Source organism: Rousettus aegyptiacus, unplaced genomic scaffold (genome assembly GCF_014176215.1).
Source record: "Rousettus aegyptiacus isolate mRouAeg1 unplaced genomic scaffold, mRouAeg1.p scaffold_m13_p_2, whole genome shotgun sequence".
Lineage (NCBI taxonomy): Eukaryota > Metazoa > Chordata > Mammalia > Chiroptera > Pteropodidae > Rousettus > Rousettus aegyptiacus.
The window spans coordinates 75,412,424-75,434,548 of NW_023416295.1; the positions used below are offsets into that span (position 1 = coordinate 75,412,424).

Sequence of the window (22,125 nt, forward strand, 5' to 3'; positions counted from 1 at the left end):
AATAGCAAGAAACAAAGTGTGACAGTATTCACAGCTAAGTCATGAGTTATTTATGTATTAACAAAAATCCAAGAACTAGGAAAAGTATGGAATAAAGAGCTGAAAAAATGGATTTTTGTGCAGATTATTGCATGTTAGGAGGTATTTAAAACTTATTCTCAAATACTCTTGTAAATAAACAGCTTTATTTATAATAATTAAAAACCAGATACAACACATAGGCAGCTATCAACAGAAGAGAAAAATGAACTGTATTATTTATACAATAAAATAGTAGTGTAATAAAAATGAACTATTCATACATGCAACAACATGGATAAAAACCTGCAGTATATGTTTGAGGGAAAGAAGCCTTACGCAAAATAGTACTTATTGTATAATTTCATTTATATAAGTCTTTGCACAGGAAAATATATAGCAGAAAAGAATCAGAACTTTTGATTGTTTCTCGGGGTGATGGTAATGTTCCATACTTTGATAGACATATAAGTTATAAGGATGTATACAATTTGTCAAAAACTTTGGTATATTTGTGATTTGTGCATTTTTCTGTAAACATATCTACCTATAAAAAAGTAATCAAATATTGAACTCTAGTTAATTATATACATGCCTAAGTGTTCAGGAGTGAAGTATACTAATCTTTGTAATTTATTTTGAAATGCATCAAAAAATTAAAATGGATACAGGATAAAGCAAATAGAGCAAAATGTTATTAATTGTAGAACTGAGTAATCTATCAAATTTTGTGTATGCTTGAAAAATTTCAGCAGATTTTACAAAAGCAACCCAGATGTTAAGACATTAGCAATACGTCTAAGTACAAGAAGAAAATGATTTTGAACTTAGCATTCTAAACCATCTATGAGGTATGATGGTTGAATAAAGATTTCAGGCATATAAAGTTTCAAAAGGTTTACTTCCTAAGCAACCTTTCTTGGGAAAATACCACAGGCTATTATCTACAAAGAGCATAAAAACCAAAAAAGAAGGATCCACAGGATCCAGCAAACAGTTGATACAACCAAGGAGGACAGTGAAGGGAAGCCCCTGGATGAGAGAAGGACATAAGAATCCAAGAGAAAATCTGTGAAGAAAAGAGGCCTCCATGAAACAGTAGCTGAATAACTTTTAATCAGAAAAAAAATTTAAAGACTATTACAATTTCCAGGAAAAGTAAAAAATTACAGGAGATTCATGGTTCTAATGTGTAAAACTATGTGACATGATTTTCATAAACTGAAAACATAAAAATGAATCCATTTGACTTCTGGTGCTAAGAACATTTTAGCTCATTTCAAGAGATTCATGAGTCTTGATCATAAAACAGTTATAAGGGAGTGACAATCAATTATAGATCCACTGTACTGTTTGATTTTATGTGTATAAATTGAGTTTTGATTTAAAAAGCTTTAAAAAATATAAATTTTCCAAAAAGTTAATTTTACAAATGTATTAAATTCTACACTTGCTGCTTTCTATTCCATTTTTTTTTTTTTTAAAAGAAAGTTTCTAATCTTTTGAGCATACTGAATAATGAGCATACAATATTTTTTACTTCAAAAGACAGAAGCTGGCAAAATTACTGAGTAAAAAACACTTAATCTGAGCATCATTTTTCTCAAATCAGCTTATCAAAATGATCTAAAAATAGGTTTTAAAAATGTCCTTCAAAACACTTCTTTCCTGTGGTCATACCACCACGAGTAAGAAAAAGCCTAAAATCACAAAGATACCATTATGGTTTAGTTTTCTGATTCTGTGACAAACTCTAAAATGCTTTGAGGACTAGATCTAGTTTCTCAGCCAGCAACAATATGGAATACAACCTGGTAAGTCTAAGGAGGGTGCTAAACAGTAAGGGGAATGTAGGGGGACAGTACCTACTGAGGACATCTATGGGGTTACTCTTCCACCCTTTCCCCCTTTTTGGGATAACTGGTCCAGCTTGCCTTCTACCTGTAAACTTAGGCTAGAAGAATGATGGAATGCTATAGAATGAACTGCTTATAGTACACTATACAGTTCAAAATGCTTTTGTATTTGCTGCTGTCTGACTAAACTATATTCGTTATAATCTTCCAAACTGAAAATCAAACACTATGACATTTAACTTAGAAATTCTTAGTTACTAGTATGTATCCTTAGTGTTTTATTGAATCTTAAAATATACACTTGCTTCTTTTGAGATATTTATTAATGTAGATGAAATGTAACAATTCAACTTAATTTCCCAATTTTATTTTGTGTTAATATTGTGTTCTGTGATTTGGACGACTGTATTTTATCTCTAAATAAATGAATTTAGAGAAAAAAAAAATGGACCTGGGTAGGTAGTCTTCCATCTCTACCCACACCTTAGTTTCTACTCTCAAGGGACATGAGGGGAGGAGGAGAGAGGACAGGAGATGTTGATATTGATGCATCCTTGTAACAACATTTTAATTGCGTCTGGGACCAGATGGACCTCCACTCTTCTGACTATCCCCTCCTTTCATACATAAAAAAAAAAAAAAAAAAAAAAAAAATGTGTGTGCATGTTATCTGAAGACCCTGAAACAAAGAAAAGTAATATAGAGAAACCAAGCCACTTAGAAATGTATCCTTGTCACTAGTTTAAGTTATTTGCCTGATTTCTCGCCCCACAAGAGCTTGCTCAAAAGGCACAAGTCTCAGAGCAAGTAAAAAATGACCAATATAGATGACTGATATCAGACTCTTTCTAGTTTATATGAAGAAGAGTTGGAAAGTGAAAGGGCAGCACGTCCCAAAAGGAGAATGAGAAAGAACCGGCATTTAGCGAAAACAAGCATGTAAAATGAAAATGGAAATTGCAGCTTGGATGTTTGATGTAGGGGTATCGCTACTGTATTCAGATGCATGCAAACATGACTTAGTAAAAATAACACGAACAATATGAACTATATGAATGTTATTTTGCAGAAAGTATTTGTTTAAAAACAGAATTTTTTTCAATATAATACAGGAACATATATATAAGTAGTGGTTATTTTTCTGCACTTAGCTTTCTTATTTTTAAATAATTATAGATTCACAGGAAGTTGAAATAAAAATCGGTCAAGTTTCTATGTACTTTTTGTCTAATTTCCCCCAATAACATTATTTAAGTATAAGTTCAACATTAAAACTGATTGACATTGATATAATCCACAACTTTATCCTGATTTTACGTTCTACATGCACTCAGTTGTGTGTTTCTATGCAATTTTATCACGTGTATAGATTTATGTAATCATCATTATAATCATGATAGAGAACTGGTACATGAACGTACTATTTGATACAAGAAATAAAAGAAATAAAAGAATCACACGCCAAGAAAAAAAGAGAATTGTTTCAGTACCACAAAGATCCCTCATGCTATTGCTTTATAGTCATAACCATCCTGCCCCCTTCATCCCATCCCTAATGCCTGGCAACCACTAATCTGTTCTCCATCTCTGTAATTTTGTCACGTTGAGAATGTTATATAAATGGAACCACATGGTTGGTTGAGATCCATCCAAGTTGCAGCATGTATCAATGGGTTGTTCCTTTTTATTGCTGCATAGTAGTCTGTGGTATAAAATATAGCACAGTTTGTTGAACTATTCACTCATTGACGGGTGTTTGGGTTGTTTCCAGTAAAATGATACTTATTTTTAAACAGCAATTCTGTAATAAGCAAGCATCTTTCAAAAGACAACGTTTAAAATGAGGGCCTTATGCTCATTTAAACCATAGCTTTGCATACATATACAGAGATATGTTTTTCCCCACATTAAAACTTTTTTCCCTCTTAAATCCCACATCTTCCCTTCCCAGTGAGGGTCATGGCAGCAAGGTAAATCTGCAGTTAAAACTTCTCATTCATACTGTATAGTGATATTTTATACCAGTTATGGAATTTCTTTCATGTAGAAGACAGGTTAGTGAAATTAATTGCACAACTAACCTACAAAAGTAATTTATACCAATCACTGATGAAAGTAAAGTTGGAAGAACTCAAATTATAGTACTTCAAACTCTTAGACGATATCAAATTACTGTCTTTCAAGAAGAAAGGTCAAGAGTAAAAACAAATGTAGTTATTTTCCATACTTAATTTCTTTTGGAGAGGAATTAGTTTAAGGAGTTGTAGATGAAAACATTAGTCAAGCAGGGTATAAGAACAATCACTTAAACATGCTATGCGATCTAGTATTTATGAAATAAGGTTAAAAAATCTTATAATTTGCCTAGAGAAGTGAGCCTACAGGTAGAAATTAAAAGGTACGAATCTACAATTCAGAAGGCAAAAAAGGAACAACACAGATCACAAAGTGTAGGCTTTTGAAATTTGCCAGAAAAAAAATTGTTAATAGCTGTTTACGGAGGCTATGAAGGAAAGACGATGCAAGAAACTAACGGGTAAAATTTGGGAATAAAAAACCAAATTGCTAGAAAATAAGGTAAAGAACTAGCTTTGAGCCAAGATTAAATAACTCATCTCTTATTTCAACTATCGGCCAACGACTAATTGAATCAAATTCTGGAAAAAAGATATACATGCTCGCGTCTTATCAGGTACAAGCAAAGTTGTTTAATTACATAACATTCACACTGGGGAAACAAAGTTAATCTAACATTTTGTTTAATTATGTGATTTAATTTTTTGCATATCGGTGTTAGGAATTCATAGGGATTAGTGGAAGACAGAAAAAGATTAGTACTATACTGAGAAAAAACTGACATACTTTATAAAAATTTAGTTTAGTTATTTTAAGTTATAAATAATAAATTATAATCATCGTATGCAGGTGTCACTACAAAGATAAGTGTACTGATTTTGTGGTTTGCAGCTATAGGAACTATTTGACAAGTTCGCTGCCATTTGTAACCATACCTCTTTGACACACAGACTGCCCAACATATTTACAACAGATCATGAAAGTGTTGCTAGTGACGTTTTATAATTAAAATAGCAACAATATATTACAAACTCATCAAGTTCTAAAGGTTTATTATTGTGGTTATCATCAATAAATCAACAAACAACAAGTATTGGAGAGGATATGGAGAAAAAGGAACTCTCGTGTATTGTTGGTGGGACTGCAAACTGGTGCAGCCACCATGGAAAACAGTATGGAGGTTCCTCAAAAAAATTAAAAATATAACAACCTTATGACCCAGGAATTCCATTTCTGGGTATTTATCTGAAGAAATCCAAAATACTAATTTGAAAAGACATATACACCCCTATGTTCACTGCAGCATTATTTACAATAGCCAAGACATGGAAGTACCCAACAATAGACTGGAAAAAGAAAACGTAGTACATATATAAAATGGAATATTACTCGGCCATAAAAAAGACTGAAATCTTACCATTTGCAACAACATAGATGGGCCTAGAGAGTATTAAGTGAATAAATAAAGACAAATACCATATGATTTCACTTATATGTGGAATCTAAAGAACAAAATAAATGAACAAATAAAACAGAAACAGCTCATATATACAGAGAATAAACTGATGATTGACAGACAGGAGGGGTTTTGGAATAGGCAGGTGAAGGGATTAAGAAGTACAAACTGGAAGTTACAAAATAGTCATGAAGATGTAAAGCACAGTACAGGGAATATAGTCAATAATATTATAATAACAATGTATGGTGTCAGATGGGTACTAGATCTATCAGGGTGATCACTACCTAAATTATATAAATGTCTAACCACTATGCTGTACACCTGAAACCAATATAAAATATTAATGACTGTCAACTTTAATTAAAAAATAAAAAATATTTAAAAAGTATTTATTATTCCAATGTTTTCAAGAATGGAAGTGTTATCAACTCTCAGCTCGAGGAATTAAAACTTAATATTAACTCAAATGGGTATAATCAGGTATTCTAAAGTACCAGTACAAAATAAAATCTTAGTTGGCAAGGTATGGCAGTGCGTTATCTTCTGTATAATATTTGAAAAAGCTTATTTCGATATTATAAAAATTTCTACTGCTGCTACCACGTAAGGCTCCTTGAAAGAGCATCCAGTTGTACTGGGTTTAATAAGTTGGGAAGCCAGCCATGACATTATGTACCTCAGTTCACTATTCCGCATAAGGTGCAGCTGCCTTGAACTCTGGCCAGGCATTACTGTCAGAAGACTTGATTATAACACTCTTCACGCTAACCTTAAATTTGTCTAACTGTACAAACTCCAAAGACACTATTAAGGAGATTTTCAAAAGTGCCTGGGAAGAGAAAGGAACAGTGTGTCTGACATGCTGTTTCTTAGAAAAGAAACACTCAAGTATTGATGAATAACAAAAATTAGAAACAGCAACAAACCTAGCCAGCCTGTGGCCCTAATGAATTCAAATGACTTTCTTAGTCTTAACCCTGTATTGAGTACAACTGTTGCTTGTCAGTAGACCAGTAGCACGATGAATATGGGTGGCAACTATATAAATAAGATCTTCAAACACATATTAGCTAATAAAATTTAAAAGATAGTAGAATAACTATCACTACAATAATTTACCACACTTTTATTCCAAATAATCCATTTGAAATATATTTCATAAACACTTGCATTTTAATGCAAAACAAAAATCTCTTATAAAATAGGCAACTGGTCTGTACCTGATGACTAATTTTGCACACTTTCACTTTGAAAATAGCTATCTGCAAACTGAGCTTAATTTAAATTACTATATAAATGAAAACCTCACGGTACTCTTTACTAAGAGAACATTTTAATGTTTTGCAACACCTTGTACATATGAATAAAAAATTTATTATCTTAACAGGCATGAAAATAACCAGTTAATATTTAATCATACATATTATGTGTTAGGCACATGCTAAGGGCTTTATATCATCTCCAAAATTCACAACTCCATGAGTTAAGCATTATCATCCCCATTTTATAGATGAGGAAACTGAACTGAGAGTCATAGCTAGTAAGACAATGTAGAGACCTCCTGCATTTTTAGCAGCCCTTTCTGTACATAAAGCACATGAGCTCTAAAAACATAAATTACATAATTTATCAATTAACCAACAAGTTTTAGAAAATTATATACTGAGTGATGTATGCTGTGAAGGAAGTTGAGGGGACTTAAATACCTTTCAGGGTATGTGTTCCGTTTTAAAAACTGTAACACAAATCCAAGTTTCTTCCATGTCCTGAATCTATGGATCTATGCCAATTCTGTATTTAGGTGTATTAATTATGGAATATGAAAGATTATTAAGCCAGTAAGTCTTCTCGAACCCTGAAGATATGGTCTAACATTTGGTCAAAACTCAGACATTTTTTGGAACCCAAGTTTATTTATTTTTGTAAAAAGTCTCAGAGGTGGGCCTTGAATTTTATCTCTGATTACAGGTATATCCACTACAAATTATAGAATCCGTTATTTAAGGAATATTCACTCATGTGAAAAGTAGTGAAAAGATGAGGACTCAATATGTGAGGAATAAGCATTTCCTTTTAAATAAACCAAATATGCCAAATTTTGTTAAACTGAGGTGTGTCCAGTTACTCTAGCCATACTGGACACACCTATATTAAATATTTCATAGATCTCACTGTTTCAAGTATCATAAAAAGGTGGGCTTCCAGTTTGACTTTAACCATTTTTTCATCATTTCAAAGTTCCAGTAATCAATGACGTTTAAGCTAAAGGTAAAGGGTTTCTTCAGAATTACAATTAGGCAAACTACAACCTTGGAGAGAGAGATATATACATATATATAAATAAATATACATACACGTATATATGCACACACACGTTTTTTTCCTGGAAAATCTCATTAGAAATATCATCTGCTATTTACTAAGCCTCACTATTTTCGAAAGCACTTCTTCACCTTTTACTTAGTTGACTTGCTATCCCAGGACAATTATCGCGGGGCACGATAGCCTAATGATTTAAGTTTCTACATAAAAAAGCTCAAAGAACAGATGCACTCTCTGCACCTAGCAATAACAACAACAAAAAAAGGAACGACAAAAAACTTCAAAACACACAGAGATTCTGGAGGGCAGTTTAAGGCTCAACCAAAACGTGTTGTAAATCTGACCCCCGGAGTCCGTGGCACTGACAGTCATTCAACTTTCTTTTTAATTTTCCCATTGTGCTTTTTCTGGTACCACAGGCAAGACGTACCTACATATCAGCAACGATTCGGAATGTCTTATTTCCTTTCTAGAAATTCTCTCGGTTCAAGGCCGGGGGCCACGGTCGTAGCGTGGGCCGGGGAGCCCGGGTCAGCGGCGCCAGCCACCCGAGAAAGCAGAACCACGCACGGCACCCGTTCCTGGCAGGCCTGCTGTGGCTGGTTCCCGAGTCCCTGGAGGGCTGCAAGGGCAGCGGCGGCAGCAGCCATGGCAAGGACTCGGGAACCTTTCCCCTGCCTCCTCCGCTAGGCCTCGAGGGGTTTGCTTTTCACATGGCCCCCGATTGGGGGCGGTGGGCACAAGGTAGTGGATGCAGCTGCAGCCGCAGCGCCGGGCCAGGAGAGCCGACTCTCTCGGAACCCGACCTCCCGACGGGCTGGCAGCAGCACCTCGGCGGGGCCCTGGCTGGAGCGCCGACGGCTCCGCGGGGAAGGCCACCTTCTCATACACATCTCTCCCCTGCCTGCCTCCATCTCCGTTAGCGCTACCGGTTGGCGGGCGGGGGAGGGGAGCGAGGCGCGTTATTCCCGGGGAGCTGGAGGAGTGAGGGGAGGGCATCGCTTACCCGCGTTACTGAGGAGGAGGAGGCGGTTGGAGTGCGGCGCTGCGGGGCGACGGCAGGGCTGGGTGGGTGCAAGTAAGAGTCTTACGAAAGGGAATTAACCCCATCACCAGCCCGGACACCGGCTCCAGCGGCAGCCGCGGCTGGCAGAATCCCGCCCCTTCCCACCACGCACTAGCCCCGCCTCTTCGTTTTCTTTGAGGTGCAGTAGACAAATCAAAAGCTGCACATCCTCGGAGTGACATGAGGATCATCCAATCACACTTGGAAAAATGGCCTTCTTCCCACCCCTTTATCTCCTCCCGGGCCGCGGGAGAGCGGTGCCAAGTCTTCCTCCACCCTCAAGGGAAAAAGAGCCAATCGGTGCTTAGTAACCGCCCTTGAAGGACGCAAAAGGCAACCAATGGGAAAACCAAGAGGACAGCCATTTTGCCCACTTGTGAAAGAGCCACCTTTTCCCACGAGTTGGAGCTTGAGGTCGGGGGAGTTCTGGGAGTTTTACTGACCTGAAGATATTGGAAAGACAACCATATTTCTTTAAGGAGTGTTTAAAATGCTTTATAGGAGTAAAGGAAATTTTTCATCTTCCGTGTGGGGGAAAGAGAGGAACACTGCTTAAGAGTTTGGCTCCTCCCCTTAGCTGTAACGGATGCTAACCCCAACACCTGGTTTCTCCAGCCTCACTTGGGGGAAGGCGGCGTGATTGTCCTTTTAGGTCTGGAGCAAACTACATTTCCCAATGTGCTTTGCTCCAGCCCATAGCCTTTTTGTCGTTACTTCCTGCGGGGCCTGACGGGAATTGTGGTTCTTTGCAGGTATCCATGCCGCCTCGTTGGCCAATGAGAAGGGACAATTTTTTGAATGACTTGGAATTTGGGGCGGAGAACTAGTTGTTGCAAGGCTGTGGTGAATCCTTGCCACCACTTGACCAGAAGAGATAAGGGATAGGAGAGTTTGGTGGTTAGAGAAGATTTTTCTCCGAACAGCGTAGGAGTTTTAGATTCCTGGTATTTGAACTCTCTTACTTTCAGTTTGTCCCTTTGAAGTCACTTCCGCTTTGGGGCGGACACAAGCCAAACCTGTGGCGGGAGTCGGAGATTCTTCAGCAAATACACCAGGTGTGGCCGTCTACGAGTGGCGTGGCGGGAAAGTTGGTGGTTTCTTGCATGACAGATAGTAAACTGAACGGATTTAATTGCATTTTGTGAACGAATGAGTGAAATGGGATGTGGGTAGGTCCCAAGTCCGTAATGCCATTCTCCATCCCTAGTCTTCAATCCCAAAGTCTTATTTTTCTTGTTTTTATTTTTCTTTTCACTTGTTCACTATTAGGTTGTATCTATATATGTGTGGAGGGTACCTCTAATGCCTTTAGCAGCTGTCGGTATGTGAAGCATGCCCTTACCTTTACGTCGTTGGTTTGACTAAAAAGAACTGGCCCTCAAGTTCTGTGCTAACTCCTGCTTCCATAAACGAACTTCTAAAGACTCGTTCCAAGAAGAAAAGCTACAGAACGGTTTAGGTTTAATATTCAAGAATGCCGCATTTACCTTTCTTTTAGTAAAGCATACATCAAACAAATGGCGACAGGTGCCACTAATACACCGATGAATAAAGCCATCATTTAAATACTTGGGAGCCCGTAACCTAACAAGTGTAACGCAAATAGACTTTGGTTTTACATCCCCTTCCGGCTGCAAAATTGAGTGTATTTTTTGCTGTTGGACGTTCCCTTTGAGGTACCTTGGGAAAGTCATTGAATAAAGGAGATGAAGAGTTATCAGGAAGGCTTTTCCTCCCTAAATCTAATGGCTTTCATTCTTAAACTCTTCCTCATCATATTGACTGAGACTTCTTCAGGTAGTCTCAGTTTTCTCTATGTTTTCACCGAGATGCTTTTATAAATCATTTCGTAAATATATGTTGAGCATTTATACTATACTATATTAGGCACTATACCAAACTTTGGGGATAGACCAGTGCCAAAAAGACAGGCTCCTTGTCCAAAAGCATTGAGGAAGACAGAGGCCAAACAAAATTAAGGTAACATACTCGTTCTTTTAATCTCTCTCTAAATTAAGTTTTCATTATTCATGTTTTGTGCGTTTATTCTGTCACTTCTTTCCATTTTACCTGTGGATTAAAATAAGCATATTTTCGCTATTTTTTTCTTTACTAAAGTACTAATAAGTTTCCAATACTCATGGTGTTTATGCACCAACTAGATGATAAATGTTATAGTGTAATCCTTCTAGATACAGGAATGTAACCATACCTTTCAGCCAACAGTGTTGTGGGTCCACGAGACAGAGCATTGTCTCTTGTTTTTTAATGCAGTTGGAATTTTCAGTATAATTTAGGGGTATAGTCTTCTGCAGATTCTTAGAGGTTCTTTTTGCTTGTTTTTGTTTTTTTCTGAGCTCTTCCAGTGAAAACCAATAAATAGTAATGATGGCCATTGTTTCCTTGAGTGTTTCCTTGGAGCCAGGAATGATATTAAGTGTTTTAAGTACATTTTTCTTGCAATATTTTGCAAGTACTGTTACTTGACGTTTTATAGTTGAAAAAATTGGGCCTCAATGAACTCAGTAAATTTTAGACGTGGGAATCCTAACATGGTGCTGGGACCCCTCAAGGGGGTCTGCTCAAGGGGGGCCTCTGCAGCAGAGATATCCCTCCTGATTTTTAATTGCTACTTGTGGATGTGGGGCTATTCTATTCTCAGTCTCATTCCTGAGCTCATGACCACTGCTCATCTGCCTCTCAAATATTTATTAATCTCCTAATGTATGCCACGTTTAGTGACAGAGAAATGTAAAATTCTATCTCAGGATTCTGGAACCAATGGTGCCTGTTACTTCCTTTTTTGAGCTATCCTTTGCCATGCATTTAATACATATTCATTGTATTTAAAAACACAAGAAAATATATTTTTAAAAAAATAAAGGTCATCTATAATTCTGTTACCCAGAGATACCACTATTAAATTTCGGTGAATATCCTTACAATATCTCTCTCTAATGGGTACAGATGTGTATGAACGGTATCATATACTTTGCTCATTTGTAAATGTATTTTAACTTGACAATAGGCTGTGGATATGCCTGAATAAATATATTATCATTTTTATGGTAATTTGGTATTTCATTTTATGCCTCTAACAAAATCAGTTCCTCGTATTTACATTATTTTTTACGAACTTTTTTTTGATTGTGGTAATAAACCATTTTTAAGTGTACAGTACTGTTGTGTTAAGTATATGCACCTTGTCGTGCAACAGATTTATGAAACTTCTTCATCTTGCAAAACTGAAGCCGTGCTCATTGGACAAGTCTCCTTTTACACTCCCACAGCCCCTGGCAACCACTACTCTACTTTATGTTTCTAGGAGTTTGACTACTTTAGATACCTCATATAAGTGGAATCATGCAGTGTCTGTCCTTCTGTGACTGGCTTATTTTACTTAGCATCATGTCCTCAAGGTTCATCCATATTGTAGCATATGACGGGATTTCCTTTTTTTTTTTTTTTTTTTTTAAGGCTGAATAATATTCCATTGTATGTATACATGGTACATTTTATTTGTCCATTCTTTTGCCAATGGACATTTAGATTGCTCCCACCTATTGGGTATTGTTAATAATGCTGTAGTGAGCATGATGTGTAAATATTTCCAAATCTTGTTTTCAATACTTTGGTGTATACCCAAAAGTTGGATTTCTGGATCAATATTAACTTTTAAGAGCAATATTTGTTGTGAGTTCCATCTTTGTATGTTCATCTGATTACTTCTTAAATCTAACTATTTTAATGTAGAATTATTTAGCCATTAATACTCTGTAATTCCTAAATTGCTTGTTAGAAATGTTGTGCCTGTTTTTTTTCCTAATTACGGTGTTTGAGAGTGCCCATTTCCTATTGTTATTCTATCCAATCTGATTGAAAAAAAATGATCCCTCTAATTTGTATTTAATTGAATTCTGTTGACGTTAAGCGTCTATTATCTTTGTTGTACATTGTTTAATCTCTTTGAGTAGCCTATTGTTACCCATTATAGTCTTTAAATAATTTTAAAGAAATGACTTCTTAGATTTTTAACTCTTTGTCACATGTTTTATAAGTCTTTACTCCATTTTGAAATTTGTTTTTTTACTTTTTAATGCTGTTTTCCATAACATGATTTAAATTATTTTAGTGTTGAAATCTGTCTTTTCCTTTATAGTTTCCAGTTGATTTGTGAGGCTTAGATATTTGTGATGCTTAGAAATTCAATAATAAAAATAATATGTATATATAAATTTTATTCATTTTTACATTTAATTTTAGTTTACGTATACTGTTCTTTTTCAGTGTTCTGTCTTTTCTTTGACTTGTAACATACTCGTTATCTTAATTTCCTGTAACTTTATATTTTGATATCTAGTAGATAAAGTGTGCTTCCACTCTTTTTTAGACATTTTCTTGTATTTTATTAGATAGATTTTTGGTATCATTTTGTCAAATTAAAAATAAATCTGTGTGCTTTCATATTTAAACAAAATACAAATTTGAGATTCATATAGATACTGAATACTAAAAGGAAGTATTTCAATTTATATTAACAATACAAAATTTTATGTAGGTACAGTCAAAGCTCAATGGGACATTCTGTGTTCTGTAAAACATGTTTTTATTACACAAGTGAATCTAAAGACTTAGAGTGTAAAAACACATCTAATTTTTAAAATTATATAATCACTTTTTATACAGAAGCTTGCATTTTATAGGTGGCTTCCTATAGAACCTGATAACTTCTGAATGCTTCTTTCTAATTTGTCACTATTTATCCTGCTGAACCTCACAGCCTTTTCCAAGTATTTCAAATTCAACATGTCCCCTAAATCTGCTCCTCTTTTATTTACTCTCTGTCTCATTTGTTTATTTGGTCAAGAAATATTTATTGAGCTACTAAGAGAGGTGCTGCATAATGGTCAAGAGGGTGGGCTACAGGCTGCGGAAGTTTGATTCTCAGTTCTGCCATGTACTCCTCCTTGGGTGACCTTGGACAGAATAGTTAACCATCTGTGCCTTAGTTTCCTTATCTGTAAAAGGGAAATAATAAGTGTTGTTGGAAAATTAAAAGACTTCATATATGTAAAACACATAAAATAGTGCCTAGCATACTAAGTGTGTATATATATATTTTTATTAATATTGTTTCTGTTGACCTGGTTGATGCTGGAGTACTGGAGTAAAACAGTGATGAACAAGATGGTTTGTGTTCCTTAACTTTACAAAGGTGTCTTATGAGGGAGAGACAAAATTCAAGTAAAGAGATAAAAATAATTTCCAATTGCAATAAGTGCTTTAAGGAAACCAGTTGATAGTAAGGAAAATGTGGAGGAGTCCAGTTGGGAGCTTTGCAGTATTCCAGTTGAGCAGTGGTGGTTTGGGATAGTTGATGGCAATGAAACTGGAAAGAAATGAATACATTTGAGATATATTTTAGGAATAATTGATGACTAATAAGACATGGATTTAATTTGGTCATTAAGGGAGAAGGAGAAATAAGGAATGAACCCAGGTTACTGATTTGAGTAACTTGCTGGCTGTACTATTTCTGAAAGAGAGGGTAAGGATGACACAAATTTAGCGGAGAAATTGAAACATTGGTTTTGAATATTTAGGCTGGAAGTGTCTATGAGATCTCCAAAATGTCAGGTAGGTGTAGGAGTCTGAAGCTAAGAGATTATAAATTGTAATACCTGGATTATCATTTTTTAAAAATTATTATTATTTTTTTAGGTGAGATGACCCTTGGTTGACCTCACAGATTGCAAGGACTTTGTCAGTTTACAATCCCTTATTTATTATTTTTTATGCCTACAGCACCTGGTCTTCCTACATGGTCTCCATTCAAATACTAACCAGGCCTGGCCCTACTTAGGTTCCAAGATCAGACGGATTTGGGCTTGTTCAGGGTGCATGACAATAGACTACCTGGACTATTTGTGATAGCTTTCTAAAAGTGTGTCCCTGCTCCCACATTCATTATTTAGTTTGACAAGGTAATCTTTATAAAACAGTGGCCTGATTAAACTCTAGGAAAACTTCCCAATTTCTTATGGAATAAAGGACAAACTCTTTTAGCATGGCATATGAGAACCTCCCTGAACTGGCCTGTTTTTACTTCTTTACCATGTGTCACAGGCATCTTATTTTTCAGCTATACTAAACTGTTTAGATTTTCTGAAACTTTGTGCCTTGGCGAATATGGCTTTTTTTCTCCCTAGAATATCCTATCTTGATTCTTCTCCAAATGCAAACTTCACTCTTTCAAGTTTTAATTTAAAAGTTACATCAAATATTTATATGAGGTCTGTGTACCAAGCATTTTTCTTCTAAATGAAGTCCTCTTTGATTGCTTGCTATGTTACACAGAGTTAACACTCCCACTTATGTATGGTATTTTTATACATACTTCTTTCATAGCACTTATCATAATGTGTTGTAATTATTTGTTTATAACACTTTTCTGTCCTAGATAGGACTGGAAGGTGAGGCTACAATGACACAAATACATCTTTGTATACCTGGTACCTTCTGCAATGCCTGGTACGTAATAAGACATTTGATAAGTATTTGTTGAATTAGTGATTTTAAGAGGCAGTGTTGCATCATAGCAAAAATTCAGACTTTTAAATTAGGCCAATCTGAGTTCCAGGCATAAATAACATCATCAGTTGCTAACTGGGGGTAAACTATATCTCTGAACCTCAGTTTTCTTATTCTTAATGTGAAGATAATAATATTTATCTTTGTAAGTTATTTTGAGAATTATAGATTTTCTAGAATTTCCTAGTGTAGTGTCTCGCCGAAAGAGATCACTCAATAAATGAGACCTATTTTTATCATTATTCTGAAAACAGTTGCTTATAGAATGAAAGAAAGTGTCCTTGCTTTTAAGGTAGTTAGATATTAGGGCAGTCAAGTGACTTTTAAAATATTACATAGTTCTATAATTTACTGATTTTTATCTTTTATCAAATATTCAGTTTTACTGACAAACATAATTTCAATTGATTAAATTTAGGTTGTAGCTTACTAACAGTCTATAAACATGACTATATCAGATATAAACATGTAAATAGAATGTACACTGCGATATAAGCATGGAGTATGTTAAAGTTTAAAATAGATCAACTCTGAAGAGTTTCTATGATGAATATGTGATTTTGTGTATAGTCACTGAATATATTTGAGTAGATACATAGATATCTTCATTGACTACCTTTTTAAATTCATAATCACAAACTTTTTTGTTGTTTAGTTTTCCCGGTGAGTCTGTGGTTTCTGAAATCCACATAGTTTAAAGCAGAGGTGTCCATCAGATCTCCATATTTACTACCTATAGGCACTGGCAATATATTCAAGCTTAATTTGTATTTCCAAAAAGGAACTTGGAATTACTTACATTATTACATGGTTACTTCCATACTTACTTAACTGGGGAAAGGTATTTCCCAAAATTACAAGCTTCTAGTTTTCCTCACCTCTGTCTACTTATCAGTGAGATGGGAAGAGAGAAGGAATGAGTAATCAAATCTTTTCTCCTTGGTCACTCAAGATTTGGCTAAAATATTTCATTTTCACAACATTAACTTTGTGTCTGTGTGACCAAATTGCCATAGTAATTAGGTCCATTTCTATTGATAATTTTTGTTTTGCTAGGATGAATTTATAAAATTTAATTATCTAGATTAACTAAATTAGTTTTTAAATTGAATGGATTTGCTTGATACTATGTGTTAGGAAGAAGTTTCCATATGTAAGCCTCCTTTCTATCTTAGAACTTTCTAGGGTTTCTAAGTACCCTAATATCCTAATATGAAACCCTAATCTGTATTTAATAAACTGTCCCTCTCTAATCTTAATCACTCTACAAACTATGTCCTAAATTTCTTTGCTATAACTTAAACTTGGCTTGCTGTTTTTCTGTGTACGTAGGATGGCTTCTCCTTTTGAGTGTATATCCCAGTTAACACAAAATGCAAGTTTATTAGTTGCTGGACAGCTGTGTCTCATGTGAACTTTATTTCCATATGAGTTCAACTATGCACTCCTATGGACCCACCTTATACTTTCTCATCTCTAGGTGCTATTTTACTTCTAAACTCTCTCATCATGTTCTCCTTGTTCTTTGAAACTTTAAAAACAAATGATATTGAATTCTTAATGCTGGGCACTGCTCTAGGTTCATGGACTATACAAGGAAATCAAACAGACAAATATCTCTGTCCATATGGAGCTGATATACTAGTGGGGAGAGACAGAGAATAAACAAAAAACAGTGCAGAGTTTAAAGCAGGAACATATAAGGATGTCAGTGTGATGGGAAAAAGTAAGATAGGTAATAGGAGTTGGCGGTGGTGGACATATTGTAGTAGGACTTATAAACCATTAATAGAATTTTTATCAGTAAAATCGAGAGCCACTGAGGAGTTCTGAAAAGTGATATGATCAGGCTTCCTTTAACTCACTTATTTCTGTATTGAGAGAATGGAGGGAATGGGGTGGAAGCTGGGCTATCAGATTCTTGCAGGAATACAGACTAGATTTGATGGTGACTCAGATCAAGTAGATTTGGAGGTGGTAGGACATGGTGGGATTCTGGGTACAATTTGAATATAGAACCAGCAGGAGTTGCCGATGGATCGGACGTGCAGTAGAAGACAAAGGGAGGAGTCATAGCATTGGCTTGAGAAAAAGATCTAGAGTTTGGTCATGTTAAGTTTGAGGTGTTTTTTAGACTGCTAGGTAGAAATGTTTGGTTACATATATGAATCTGAAGTTCAAGAGAGCTCTTATCTCCATATATAAATGTTGGAGTCATTGCCATAGAGGTAATATTTAAAGCCAAGAAACTAATTAGATCTTTAAAGGATAGAGCAAAGAACTGAACCCTTCTATACTCTAACTTAAGAAGACTGAGAGATGAGGAAGAATGAGCAAAAGTTTAGACTGAGAAGGAATGACCAGTGATGCAGGATAGAAACCATGAGGATGTGGTGTTCTAGAACTGAAATGAAAACATTTAATGAGAAGGGAATGACTTACTGATAGGTCCAGTAAGATGAGACAGAATTCTTTCCTGCTGTCTTTTACTTCCAGTTAAGGGCCTTTATATGTACTTGTTGGATTATTGTCTGTGTATTTTTTAGTTTTCAGCTTTGGTACGTGCACTTCTTAGGAAGCCTTCCAAAATGCCAAAACTGAAAATGGCCCCTCTTATATCCTTCCTTAACACGTAGTACTTCCCCTATAATATTTCTTCAAAACTGCATCTATCTTCTTTGTTATTACATATCCAGAGCCTTGCACAATGTCTGCCCTATGTAAATACCCAAATATATTTTGCCGAATGCAAGAAAGAATGAAATTTAGCAATGAAATTTATTAGATGATTATTTTTTAACTAATTTTTTGTAGGACAAATATTTTGACTATTTAAAATAGATGTTTCCACTGAGATTTAGCCCTGAAGCAGAAATGAAAATTCCTGTGTTAAAAAGGGAACAAAGACCCAGATATATGCGTTACCTGTGCCACTAGTTACATGATCCCGGAGTTTCATCTTTCTGGATTTCATTATCCAGATTTTCAGATTCATTGGTACGTGTTAAGCCAGAGTGTTTGATTTTTTTGCATTTTTAAAGTTAAACTTTTGATTTTGAGATTATATATTTACATGCTGTTTTAAGAAATAATATAAGGAAATCTTGCATATCCTTACCCAATTTCCCCCAGTGGTAACATCTTGTAAAACTATAGTACAATGTCATAACCAGGATATCAACATAAGACAGAGCATTTCCATCTCACAGGGATCCCTCATATTGCCTTTTTATAGCTACAACCACTTCTATTCCTCCCCACCTTAATCCCTGGCAACTATTAATCTGTTCTCTATTTCTATAATTTAGTTATTTTGAGAACGTTATGTGAATGGAATCAAACAATATATACCCTTTTGAGGTGTGCTTTTTTTCATTCAGCATGATTCTCTGGAGATTCATCCACATCATTGTGTGTATCAATGGCACCTTTTTATTGCTGAGTTGTCTTCTATGATATGGATGCATCACACTGTGTTTATCCATTCACCCATCGGAGGATATCTGGGTTGTTTCCAGTTTTCAGTTATTATTAATAAAACTACTGTAAACATTCATGTTTAAAGGTTTTTGTGTAGACATAAGTTTTGATTTCTCTAGGATAAATATCCAGGAGTACAATTGCCGGATTATATGGTAATTCTATGTTTAATTATTTAAGAAGCTGTCAAACTATTTTTTCCAGCTGACTGTATGTATATTCCATCTTTCTAGAAGCATACATCAAGCCAAGATTTGTGGGGTTTTTTTTTCTGTTTTTGTTTGTGTTTTAAATCTTTGGATAAAGCTTTACTTTTTTTTATGCTCTGTAGCCATACAAACTTTCATTTGAATCCTGGCTCTCTCACCTGCTGTATTATACTTTCCTCATTTAGTGAACAAGAATACATGTATCCCTGCGTCCTTAGGGGGATTAAATGACAAGTATATGTTCAAGTTCTTGACATGTAATAAACACTATTAGTTGTTGGGCAATCCAGAAATATTAGTTCTTTCCCTGTCTTCAGAATTAATAACTGGATCTATTTTTGTTGGTATTCATGCTTCAGTGGCATATCACCTCATCTCAAGAGTTTGTTTTTATTATAATCAGTTCTGATCTGTTCACAGCATTACCACTTTTAGATTTGTTTATTTTTCTCAAAAATCTTTTATAGTTTTTTGTATATAGGTTTTTCACATCTTTTTTAAAAATTTATTTGAGATATTTGAATTTTTTTGATATTCTTGAGAATGGTATCAATTTTAATTTTATTTTCTGATTTTGCCTATATGGTTGATTATGTATATTGATCATGCATTCATCATTCTTTCTGAATTTGCTTATACATCTACTAGTTATCTATAGATTGTTTTTGTTCTATGTACATAATCCTATTAGTCATTCATTAATTAAAGATTTTTTCTTTTCTTTCTCCTTTTCCATTTGTCTTATTCAGCTCCTCCAATTCCACCATTAAAATAAGAAGAAATAGGCATATTTGTGTCTTTTCTGATATTGCAGGAAAACTTTCGACATTTTACCTTAAAGTATGGACAATACTGAAGATTTTTGGTAAAAATCTTTCATCATGTGAAGGAAGTTCTCTCCTATTTTTTCTATGGCAGGAAGCTTTTGCTCTGAATGGATTTTTAATTTTATTAAATGCCCCCCCACACACAATATTGCAATTACCATACAAATTTTATTCTTTACTTTGATATTGTAGAGAATACATAGATTGCATTTTTTCACAATATATTTTTTAACAGCTTAATTAAGATATAATTCACATACCATAAAATTTACTCATTTTATAATTCCGTGGGTTTTGTGTATTCACAGAATATTGTGGAACCATTATCACAATCTAATTTGGGAACATTTTCATCACTCTAAAAAGAAACCCAGCACTCATTAGCAGTTGCTTTCTATTCTTCACTACCCTACTCTCCTTCATCCCCCATCCCAACTTCAGCCCTAGGCAACCACTCATTTACTCTCTGTGTCTACAGATTTGCCTAGTTTGAACCTTTCATATAAATGGGATCACACAATATGGTCCTTTTGACTGGCTTCTGTCACTTAGCATAATGTTTTCAAGGTTGATCCCTGTTGTAGCATGTCTCAGTACTTCATTCCTTTCTATTATCAAATAACTCTATTGTATGGATATACCACATTTTCTTTCTTCAGTCATCAGTGGATGGACATTTGGATTGTTTCCACTTTTTAACTATTATGAATAGTGCTGCTATTAAAATTTGCATGCAAGTTTTTGTGTGGATGTATGTTTTTATTTCTCTTGGGTGTATACCTAGGAGTAGAATTTCCAAATCTTAATTGTGTTTAACATCATGATGAACTGCCAGACTATTTTCCACAGTGTCTGCACTTTCATACATTTTCATAAACAGTGTTTGAAGGTACTAGTTTTTCCACACTTTTATCAACACTTGTTATTATCTGTATTTTTTGTTTTAGCAACCCTAATGGGTATGAAGTAGTTTCTAATTGTAGTTTTGATTTTCATTTTCTTAATGACTAGTGATCGTGAACGTCTTTTCATGTGCTTATTGGCTGTTTGTATGTTTTCTTTGGAAAAATGTCTATTTAGATTTTTTGCATGTTTTTAAATTGGGTTGTCTTTTTATTATTGAGTTGTAATTGTTCTTTATATATTCTAGATACCAGTCCCTTGTCAGGTATAATTTGCAAATATTGTCTCCCCTTCTATAGGTTGCCTTCATTTTCTTGATGGTATTATTTGCAGTTTTTAATCTTATTAGAGTCCACTTTACCTATTTTTTCTTCTATTGCTATTATTTTTGCCATTGTATTTAAGAAACCATTGCATACTCTAAGGGCATGAAGATTTACTCTTAAGCTTTCTTTTAAGAATTTTATAGTTTTAGCACTCATATTTTAGTCTTTGATCCATTTTGAGTTAATTTTTGTATATGGTGTGAATTGTGTGTTCATCTTTATTTTTTTATATGTGGATATTTAGTTGTACCAGCACTATTTCTTAAAAAGACCATTCTTTTCCTATTAAGTTGTATTGATACCTTCATCAAAAATCAACTGACCATAAATATAAGGGTTTATTTCTGGAGTCTCTCTTCTATTGATCTATCTATCCAGCTATCATTCTACTATTACTACACTGTCTTGATAATGTATGTTGTAGTAAATTTTACAACTAGGAAGTATAAGTTCTCCAAATTTGTCCTATTTCAAGATTGTTTTCACTGTTTTGGGTCCCTTGCATTTCCACATGAGTTTTAAGATCAACTCGTCATTGATTGAGCTTTGAAAGTTGAACAAGCCTAGTATTTCTAAAATAAGCGTATTTTAGTCTAGTCATCTTATTTTTAAATTTATTTCTGTTTTTGACTTGCTAATATTTCGCTTACCTATAAATATGAGAAAATGGGTTATATTGTGCTTGTCAGATCAAGTTTAGGCTGACTACACAGAATGAACTTGAAAAGAATATTTCTGTTCTTGCACCAAATGACTGGTTTGTTTATTGCATTCTTCAGATCTTCCATATCCTTATAAATTTTTAATCTGTGTGTGTAATCAATTACTGACAGAAATATATTAAAATTTCCCACTATAGTTATGGATTTTGCTAGTCTGCTTTGTTTCCATCAAAATTTCCTTTTATTTCTCTTTGTTTTGCCTTATATATTTTATATATTTTAGGTCATGTTTATCTTTCTAGTAAATTAAACCTTTTATCATTATAAAAT

The 22,125-nt window shown here is 34.7% G+C and overlaps 2 protein-coding genes across 26 annotated transcripts in view; one reads left to right on the forward strand and one right to left on the reverse strand.

The window, feature by feature from the left end:
• The window catches only part of R3HDM1 (R3H domain containing 1), a 161,077-nt gene extending 152,181 nt beyond the window's left edge, over positions 1 to 8,896 (reverse strand). For all 24 annotated transcript variants that reach the window (XM_036237745.1, XM_036237739.1, XM_036237746.1 and 21 more), the window contains exon 1: positions 8,738 to 8,896. The gene's annotated coding sequence lies outside the window, so the exon portion shown is untranslated. The remainder of the gene's footprint in view (positions 1 to 8,737) is intronic.
• Positions 8,897 to 9,217: 321 nt separating this feature from the next.
• The window catches only part of ZRANB3 (zinc finger RANBP2-type containing 3), a 191,390-nt gene continuing 178,482 nt past the window's right edge, over positions 9,218 to 22,125 (forward strand). The window contains exons 1-2 of one of the 2 annotated variants that reach the window (XM_036236527.1): positions 9,218 to 9,852; positions 15,258 to 15,328. In XM_036236527.1, coding sequence (XP_036092420.1) covers positions 15,282 to 15,328 — 47 coding nt within the window. In that variant the 5' untranslated portion in view covers positions 9,218 to 9,852; positions 15,258 to 15,281. The remainder of the gene's footprint in view (positions 9,853 to 15,257; positions 15,329 to 22,125) is intronic. The other variant, XM_036236528.1, reaches the window with a different exon arrangement.